The 10207-nt window shown below is 39.7% G+C and overlaps 1 protein-coding gene across 1 annotated transcript; it reads left to right on the forward strand.

Annotated features, from left to right (window-relative positions):
* The first annotated feature begins 984 nt into the window (after window positions 1-984).
* prmt5 (protein arginine methyltransferase 5) lies at window positions 985-9153 on the forward strand. Its single transcript, XM_020653168.3, has 16 exons — window positions 985-1151; window positions 1451-1569; window positions 2509-2594; window positions 2797-2931; window positions 3041-3153; window positions 3272-3321; window positions 3431-3594; window positions 3672-3833; window positions 3945-4022; window positions 5057-5115; window positions 5889-6011; window positions 6248-6423; window positions 6889-7092; window positions 7202-7312; window positions 7396-7460; window positions 8430-9153. Exons 1-16 carry the CDS (start codon window positions 1000-1002, stop codon window positions 8580-8582), a joined length of 1950 nt encoding a protein of 649 aa, XP_020508824.1. The 5' UTR covers window positions 985-999; the 3' UTR covers window positions 8583-9153.
* Window positions 9154-10207: the final 1054 nt, after the last annotated feature.

Here is a 10207-nt window from a genome sequence, read left to right on the forward strand (position 1 = left end):
AACTATATCTTTCGATGTGATTTCGTTTTGATTTCAGAGGAAAGCTACAAGCAGCAACAACATTAGTGATTTTCTGTGAACCAGTTTTCCAAACTGTGAAATATCATCAATGAGACAAAAAGATGCATGACAAAAAGTGTCCAAAATAAACTGGGCTTTCAGTGAACTTATCTGTAATAACAAATATTTGAATGTTGTGTTGTCACATTGCAAATAGCCTAAATAGGAAATTACATGAGGATTAAATATTGAGGATCAGTGAAGTAAAGTTTAACTGAGTGCATAACAATGAGATGTTTTTCAAAACAAGTGGACAAAAGATTTATTTATGACTATTCCTTCAGAATATGAGGGACAAAAAATGACTAAAGTATAAATAAATAAATGCATATATATAATTTACATATATACTTTTCCTCTTACAACCTGGACTCAGAAATAAATAGATGTGTAAATGTAAAAATACGGAAATAAATTAATAACTCAATTAATGTGTAAATGTATGCATTGATACATATATAACTGTAGAAATACACTAATAAATGAATAAATACATGTAAAAATATATGAATACCCTTTTTCATTAACAAAGTGTATTCATTATTTATTCATTGATGTATTGTTTTCAGCATTTACATATTTATTCATATATTTATTGATGCATTATTTATTTATTTATTTATTTATACAATATTGTATGCATTTCTCCCAACATTTATTTATTTATACTTTAATCATTTTTTGTCCCTCATATCAGAATGTTGCAGCATATTTGAAAAAAATCGTCTTTAAATGTTAATAGAAAGTAAAAAAATAAATTAAAAAAAAAGACAGGTTAATATCAATCAACCTGTTGAGCTGAATATTCATAAACTGGGGACCGAAGGTTCTTAGCTATCGCGGTAACTCACGCCATGTGGAACTGAGCTACTCGCAGAGCCATTTTGGCTCTAAACAGCTTTGTCGCCCAATGAGCTCGTATGTCGTTGCAGATCCAATATGGCGTCAGTTTCCTCGGGAGCAACGAGACGATCCATTCAGTCGGCTAAAACCATGGCGTCCGGCAGTACGGGGAGCAGAGTGTCCTGCGGGAGAGATTTGAATTGTGTGTCGGAGGTAGCAGATACGTTAGCCGCGGTCGCCAAACTAGGGTGAGGAGAGTGCTGCACTCTGGAAGTCGTTTTGTTATTAGAAATGAGCTGGTTTTCTGTCATACTGTCAGTGAGTGGGTCTACTAGCATAGTGCCTGCTTGATGCTAAGCTAGCCTGTAAATTACCAACACGTGCACAATCACAGTGATGCTTGACTCTGGTTTGTAACACTTTATACAGCCTGCTTGTTCAAACTCGTGTCTGTCTAGAGAACAAATCCCACCTCTGTTAAACATTATAAACTAAACGGATATATTTTGTTTAAATCATGTGGGTTTTTTTGTCCTCTGTCTTGCAGGTTTGACTTCCTCTGCATGCCCCTGTTCCACTCGAGGTTCAGGAGAGAGTTTGTGTCGGAGCCCGCTAAAACCAGAGCCGGTGCCCAGACCCGATCAGACCTGCTGTTGTGTGGAAGAGGTCAGTGTTTCTCCCCTCTCACCAGAAATAAGATACTATTCATTTACTGTTACTGTACCCCAGGATGCTGCACGTATAGGGCCCTGTGACACTATTAAATTAAAGATATTGTACAACTGGTCGAGCATCCATGCAAAATAAAGTAATAGAAATGAGCTCCTAATTGATTTGAATACTTCCTTCATTACTGACAATTGTACAGTTTTTAATTGTGCGCTGTCATTGTCAAACACTTTCCATTACTGCACTTGAAATATAACTTTTAAGGGACTGGTCGTACTTTTATGTTCAAGTTATTTTTTTCCCCCAAATAAGTTGTCTTGGTTTGTCGAAACCACGCAGTTATTTACATTTATATCCAAAATTTTAAATTAAAGAGCACTGACTTTTTCAAGGATAAATGGTCAACTCTATCCCCCCCAATCGTTCCCCTATTTTTACACAATCCTGCTTCATTTCATCTCGGTCATGACAGGGATTAAATGTCCTACAATTAGAATACAGAAATGGGAGCTATAAAGCCACAAAGCTCAGTCAAAAGATCAAACTATTTATATAAATTTAATATACAGGAAACAGACAAGAGACAGTACAATAGATTAGTTAAAAAAAATCATAGTAGATAGCAGTTGGTTGACAAATCTTAGAAATCAAGGTAGTGAAGGAGTAGTAATTGTGGTTTATTTGTTATGATGCATTTTTGATTTTTCTTCTGTGACACCAGATCTCTAGACCAGCACTAAGCGAGTCAGTGGTTTCACTGTGATACCACTGACTCGAAGCATTTCATCAAAGATTCTGTCTGTCTCCCTCACCCTTAATATCAAAATTGAAGTCACACAATAAAACACGAGCATGTTGTCACTGAGAGCTTCAGTGACTCCCTGGTCTGACATCTTTTTAGTTATTTTTTTTCTCTATCCATTATGTGTTGAATAGATTGGAATACTCTTATTGTCGGGAAGCTCTCTCCATGGATCGACGCAGATTCAGAAATCGAAACAGAACGCAGAAACTCAGAGGCGGTATGTACTGCAATTTGGTTTCTTTTTTCACCTTTGCTGATTTTGTTGCTGTCAAGGATTTTTTGATCCAAAATCATTTGGCATCTGTGGATATACTGTATATAGTTCATTCTCTCGCTCTCTGACCTCTCAATGCATCTCTTTGTATAATCCACCTGGTTCCTTCATTATTGTCCCCGTCTCTCTCTCTCTCTCTCTCCAGGCTCTGGTACAGGAGTTAAACTTCTCAGCCTACCTGGGTCTGCCTGTCTTTATGATCCCTATAAAGGGCCCTCATAATGCCAATCTTGCTCGCCTGCTGCTAAACCACATCCACACTGGACACCACACCTCAAATGTAAGAAGAACTGAATTAAAGAGTTCAGCATGAACATGTAGATGTTTGTGTTATAAAGCAGAGAAGCCAGACAAAGAGCTGACTTCTGTTTTCCTCCGTGTGTGATTAGTTCTGGATTCGTGTCCCGCTGATGGCTCCAGAGGACATGCGCGAGGATCTAATTGAGAACGAACCGCACACTTGCATTGACGATACAAGTGTGGAGGAGAAGACCTGGAGCTGGTTAGTTTCACACAGTCCACTTCCCGAGCAGCCGAGTGCTGTCTGCATGCTAAAACAGCTCTTATTGATTTCCTTTTAAATCCTGATGCATCGTGTTTACTCGCCTCTGGTCTTTTAGGTGGCACTCATTGAGAACCCTTTGTGATTACAACAAGAGGATCTGTCTCGGTGAGAGGACACACTGTGAAGGAACAGCCTGTGGCAAAGTCAGTGCATTAAGAAATAATTATGGTGTAGTCCTCCTCTGAAAACGTGCTTTCTGTTTGTATTCCTGAAGCTATTGAAGTTGGAGCTGACATGCCATCAGAAGCTGTGATCGATAAGTGGCTCGGGGAACCTATCAAAGCAGCTGTACTTCCCACCAGCATCTTTCTCACCAATAAGAAGGGCTTCCCTGTGTTGTCAAAAGCCCATCAGCGAATCATCTTCTCTCTCTTCAAGGTACAATCCAGTAGATTCAACCATAATAAATCACCTACCAAATGAGAAAGTGCTTCAATACAAATCTCTTTTCTCAGTTGGAGGCCCAGTTCATCTTCACTGGAACCAGTCGCCACACTGAGAAGGACTTCCGATCCTATCTGCAGTACCTGGAATACCTCAACCAGAACCGTCCTGCACCCAACGCCTACGAGCTCTTTGCTAAGGGTTACGAAGACTACCTGCAGTCTCCCCTCCAGGTGAGGAAGTCTCATTTGTGTTGAAGTACCTTAAATATATGAGCACGTGTGTGATTGTTGTCCTTTTTGTTGATGGAAGACTGAAGGTATGTTTGTCCTTCCTCCGTTCAGCCACTCATGGACAACTTGGAGTCTCAAACGTATGAAGTGTTTGAAAAGGATCCTATAAAATATTCTCAGTACCAACAGGTAAGGCCATCGCACACAGCTGCTGCCACTCCCCTTTTAAAAACATTTCACAGAATTTGAACACAAAAGAACAATTGTTCTTTCAAAAGAGAGATTGTCCATCAGGTCAGGTAGGACAAAATAAAGATACAGCAATATATCTATCCTGGTAAAAATTGTTATTGTGGGCCATGTGTCCTGTTTGGTGAGTTACCCTACGACTCCCACCACTACTACAAGACCGTCATGCAAAAACAATGTTTATTTGCTGCTTTAAAGCCACCCAACAGACCCACTGAGGGGTCGCAAGAATTGTTGATGCCAGGCTGGGCCCATTGAGCTTCTATTACATGTATGAACAGATATGCTCCTGTTTTAACTCATAAGTCAGGGGTTTATATCGATTTGAAGTCGGTTCATTACAGTTGCAGTTCACTCTTTGAGTTGTGAGTCTAAAATGATCATTAAAGACTGTTTTGATTAAAGATCTGTTTTGATCAAGTCAACTTTGAAGTCAAAGGAAAAATTTTACTTACTGAAGACTGCTTTATCTACAGGAGACCCACTGGTCTGACTCAAGAGAAAAAACGTTTAGTATTATAGTTGTTCTTGTATCCATTATTACTTTTTAATTCTGTCTTGATCATCTTCCCCTTAATCAATAAATGATTAAACAGACGAGCTAGAGGGACACTCATATTAAAGTGCTTTTTTTGTGTACCAAATGGAAAAAACATACATTTAGTCTTAGTTTAATGTAGCCTATTGACAAGAATCAATCACTAAATGTGTTGCTTCTTACCACATTGCTCTCTGACAGGTAATGGATATTGTATCTATATTGATTAATCGACACAGTAAAAAAACAATGCAGTGAAAACTACGGGTTTTGCTCTCAAGCTCTGCTCACCTACATTGAGTTCATTGTTTGAATTTTTCTCATAACATAACTTTATTTGAAACAACCCGTCTTGCTGTTGGTTTCTGCTTTCAGTGAAATGTTCACTTGTTTACCATTTGCACAGTTATTCATACTTTGGTCTTTGTGTCTACAGGCTGTATATAAATGTCTACTTGACAGAGTTCCAGAGGAGCAGAAAGACACTAATGTTCAGTAAGTAGCTGTGCCCTGTGCCTGAATATTGACAATGAAAACACCCAAGTTTTATGTAAAGTATGGAAATACTGGTCACTGTTTTATCATTTCTGTAACATATGGGAGGACTTGGGCTGTTTTCAAAACCGCATACTATACTACTAGTACATACTGATTTGGCCAAAATGCAGTTTGCAGTATGCAGTATGTGAACAACTGCGAGATCTGCAGTATGCCAAAAATACCAGGATGTCATACTGATTCGGGAAAATTGTACAGTATGCATCGGACTAGTCTACATCGCGTACTGTTTCCCACAATGCAAAGTGCCAGGTCAGAGATCAAAATGCCGGAGCGCAGCTGTTTGAACTCGTGCGTGGCGGTGACTGAATATCTTGCCACATTATGAACCAATAACAAATATGACATGTTCATATATTTATAAGTCTTACCACCTCGGATTTTCCTGCTTTGTAGACTGTACAGTGCATGTGCCACAGCTGGACAAGCAGCTGCAATTACAGGGTCCTTGGCTTGCTCTATTACTACAAATTATTCACAGCTGAGTAAAACCAGTTTAACCGTGCCAAGCATACTGCAAAATAACTGACGACTGGCAGTCATACTACATACTACTGTTGAACTCAGTATGCAGTATATACTGCATACTTAGATAGTAGTATGCGGTTTCGAAAACAGCCATAGTTTATGTTGTTAAAAGTCTTTCCATAAGATGCGTCATGGAGAAGTGATTGCAGCATCCTCAAAATACTCTTGTCCCTTCCTTAAAGGGTGTTGATGGTGTTGGGAGCCGGTAGGGGTCCACTGGTCAATGCGTCGCTGCGTGCTGCCAGACAGGCAGACAGGAAGCTGAAGGTGTATGCTGTGGAGAAAAATCCCAATGCTGTAATCACGTGAGTGAACCACTACTCTTTATGCTCATGTCTGTGCCCATGTAGGAAATAATCCACTGCTCAGTATTTACTAATGTGTATAGTTCTATCATTTAAACATACCAGGAAAAATCATGAAGTTGGGAAAGTTTTCAGCCTTCTGATGTGATCAGTTATGAGATGCGAGTTGTGTATCTGTGGAGTGGAGCCTTGGAAATAATGACGGTAAATGCTGATGCGATTGTGTCTTTGATCAGCCTGGAGAACTGGCGCTTCGAGGAGTGGGGCGATCAGGTGACAGTTGTGTCATGTGACATGCGGGATTGGGCTGCACCTGAAAAAGCCGACATCATCGTCAGCGAGCTGCTGGGATCTTTTGGTGACAATGAACTCTCCCCCGAGTGCTTGGACGGAGCGCAGCACTTCCTCAAAGGTACTTTGGTGCTTGTCCTGACTCAATAATCAGATGTACCGACAAACTAACGCTACACTATTAAACCAACCTATTCTATGACAAAGGATTAATTTGTAAGGGATTATGTGACATGCAGGGATTATTTGTCTCAAAAAGGTTTTTATTGCCATTTGCAGCACTCTGACTCTTACATGAGGATTTTTATGCCAGTTTCTAAGTTGTGAGTTAATCTATGTTTGTACACCAAACTGGTATATTAAAGCAGCAATCACTTTCCCCTACACAGTAATGTGAAAAAATACATAAAAATAAAATAAAGTTCTAAATAATTTGAGGTGTGAACGTTTGACTGAATTCAGAGCTATCATCACTTGCCTACCAATTCAAACATGTTTAAAGCATCAGTCATCCTCCATTACTCTCCATGCTTCTTTGAATCTCAAAACACTTTCATTTTCCTGCGTCCCATCATGTTACTCTTAGATGACGGTGTGAGCATCCCGTGTTCCTACACCTCCTTCCTGGCTCCCCTCTCCTCCTCCAAGCTTTACAACGAAGTACGGGGTTGTCGGGAACGTGACAAGGACCCAGAGTGCCATTTTGAGACGCCGTACGTGGTGCGCCTCCATAACTTCCACCAGCTGGCTGAGCCCAAGCCTTGCTTCACCTTCACACACCCCACAAAAGGTAGACACAAACACTCTAAACTGTAATAATACCCCAAGAAAAGAGAACACTTTATAAACCTCGGCACAGTGTTTTGAATGTTTTCACAACTCTCCCTTTCTTCTTTCAGAAATGAACAATAACCGGTATCAATGCCTCAGGTTCTCAGTGGGATGTAACTCAGTGCTCCACGGTTTTGCTGGTTACTTTGAGACCACGCTGTACAAAGATGTCACTCTTAGTAAGTTATCTTCATAAAGAGTACATAACACACTGCTGGCATTAGATCTACATATGAATGGTTTTATTGTGTGTTTGTGGCAGGTATAAAACCAGAAACACATTCACCTGGGATGTTCTCCTGGTTCCCCATCCTCTTCCCCCTCAAGGTCAGTCCCACAGGCAGTGTACCTGTGCTATTACATTTTTAAGATTTCTTCATGTTGAACTTGCAACCAAAACCCTTAAAAGCCTCCAACTATGTGATTTAAGGCTCATATCCACAATTATACAGATATTATGACTGTCAGAAATATAGTTATTACAATTTCAATCAAGTTTTCTGATACTGGGTTTTGGTTTGGTTAAGCTTGGACATGTATTATTAAAAGTAGGTAAGAACAGTCACATAACAGCTGTTTGTCATTTTACACAGAACATAAATGTTGTTATTGGACCAGGTATCGATGTCGTGTAGAGTATGGACTGCAGTTGTCTCTGATGCAGGAGTTTAGTTAGTGCAGTTTAATATTTCTGCCACCTGTTAAGATTAGAAGAGGGGAGTTTAGTTTGGTAATTATAAGGCACTAGTTTAAAAAAAAAAAAAAATAGCATTAAGCATTGTTTTCATGGCTTTAAAAAAAAAAAAGAGGGTATTTGAGCAAATGTTGCATGTTCTTCTGATCCACTAAACTCAATCATATGGTACAGGGTGGCAATATGGGCAGCTTGGTTGATATAACCTAATGTTACGTCACAATCTGAATAATATCTGCAGGGATGACACTGCTTCTTACTTGGTCACATTTTCTCTTAGCATCATTCATCCCTGTCCTCTTCCTCTTCGCCTTAGTATCCAACTGTACATAGACGGGCTAACTGGCTAGTGATGTTTCAAAACACCAATAGTTGTGTGAAGTCAGGGGGAGATCAATCATAACAATGGATATGTCAGTCGAAGTGTAAGGTTAGTTCCATCAGTCTTGAGAAATGTTCTAAACAGCAGAATGAGTTGCTTAGTATGTCTGCTAGGTTTTTGGGGACGCATATTGAACCTCTTGACTATGATATGTACAGGCTTTAACCAAAATGGTAATTTGCGTATTAATCCTCCCTGTGCATATAATTGTTCTCAACAGCAACCCATCTCCATATCCCGGGATGATTATGTCACAGTGCGGTTCTGGCGCTGCAACAACGGGAAGAAGGTGTGGTATGAGTGGGCCGTGACCGAGCCCTCCTGCTCTGCCATCCACAATCCAGCAGGACGCTCCTACACCATCGGCCTGTGAAGACGACGCATCAAAACACGCGTCGGCAGGAACACACACGTTACTGTAAGACCCGGTGGCAGTTAAAGTGAAGGTGGCTCTTTACATACACAAGAGTGTAACCTGGGTTTAAAAAAAAAAAAAAGCCCAGCGGTGGGCACTTTTGAGCTGGCAGTGAAAAGGTTAATGGGATAAACCAGATATCACGGTGTGTGTTTTTGAGAGGTCTGTTTCAGCAGACGTGGACTTTATCCTGTACACGAAGTGTATCGTTGCTGTGAGAGTTAATGTCAAATGCGCCACTGTTCCTTTCTTTTCTTTTTGTTTTTTACAGTCTGTTTTCTCCTTTTCTTCTGGTCGTCTTAGAAAATTCACACTCAATCCTACCGGACCTTTGCCTTGTCAAACACACATTCCATACGATGCACACACACACACACACACATGAAATGCCCCTCTCCTGACACAAACTGGATCAGAGGAAAGTTATGCAGTTCAGGTCACATGCTAAAAGGTTTATCTAAATCATACCTTCTGTTATTCTGTTGCTGTATGTTTGAACCATGTCAATAAAGACAACCCTGTAATGTTATCCATGTGCTTTGGGAATCAAAATGTGAACGTTTTAAAATATATATGACTTTAATCATGCACCAACTTCAAACTGACAACTGAAGTGTTTGAATTAAAATTATACAAGTGAGATTGCAACTTCAGCTGAAATGATGAAGTTGTCCAGTAGATGTCACTCCAGATGTCAACGTGTTAGAGGACAAGTAATCAACACTCGCAGGCTTCAAAGCCTACACTACACTGACTAATGTATTTAAACCAATAGAGGAACCACTGATACTGATGGGTGTCACGTTTAGATGTGTTTGGTTTTATTGCAAATATTTTACTGTAAAAAGAAATTCTCCCTCAAAAATTAGGAAGGAGTGCAGGCTGGTCTGAGGATGAATGTAGGATTTATGTGCTCTCTGGAGTGGGATACAAGGAGGCATAGAAAAAAGAGGATTAACTCTAAGGCCAGTTTCTTTTAAACTATTAAAATGCTTTTATTTTCTCACGTCATGTGGACCTTAAGAACTATCCATGACAAACCTGTCATATATAAAAAACAAAAGTCCCACCATGCTGGACACAACATTGTATCGTACAAGTGAGTCTGCATCAATAAGATAAACCTTTATTCATCCTACAATGGAGAAATGTACAGCGTTACAGCAGCAAAGAGTAAGGATCTCCAACAAAAGAAACACTGCACAATTGATTAAAAAAAACAAATCTCATGAGCTGTCAAGATCAAATCACACACTTAACCTCCTGACACCAATCTATTGTTTACCCCTCATTCACACAGTCTCTCTTGAAACCTCTCCTTAGAAGTCTGAGTGTTGGCCCAGGCACACGTCCTGTCTGCTCTCATCATGTTGCAGACACCTATTGCACATATCTAACGAGTAACGTTTGCTGAAGACGACACAACTGAGGTCAAAAGAGGATTTTGCCTGTATAAACTTAACATGAAATCTTGATCATTTTAAGCAATTACTTACAGTTATTTGACAATTGTTTTAAATTGACAATCATGTAATTTTTTCTGTTATACTATATTGAGATGTCCACATGCAGCTTTCAGATAA

Source organism: Labrus bergylta, chromosome 4, assembly GCF_963930695.1.
Source record: "Labrus bergylta chromosome 4, fLabBer1.1, whole genome shotgun sequence".
NCBI lineage: Eukaryota > Metazoa > Chordata > Actinopteri > Labriformes > Labridae > Labrus > Labrus bergylta.

Excerpts from the sequence above, each read along its gene's own strand:
- prmt5 (XM_020653168.3), top strand. The coding sequence starts at position 1,000 with ATGGCGTCAGTTTCCTCGGGAGCAACGAGACGATCCATTCAGTCGGCT. Across the intron at positions 4,023-5,056 it reads AATATTCTCAGTACCAACAG|GCTGTATATAAATGTCTACT; the intron begins GTAAGGCCATCG and ends TTGTGTCTACAG. Across the intron at positions 7,093-7,201 it reads CTTCACACACCCCACAAAAG|AAATGAACAATAACCGGTAT; the intron begins GTAGACACAAAC and ends TTCTTCTTTCAG.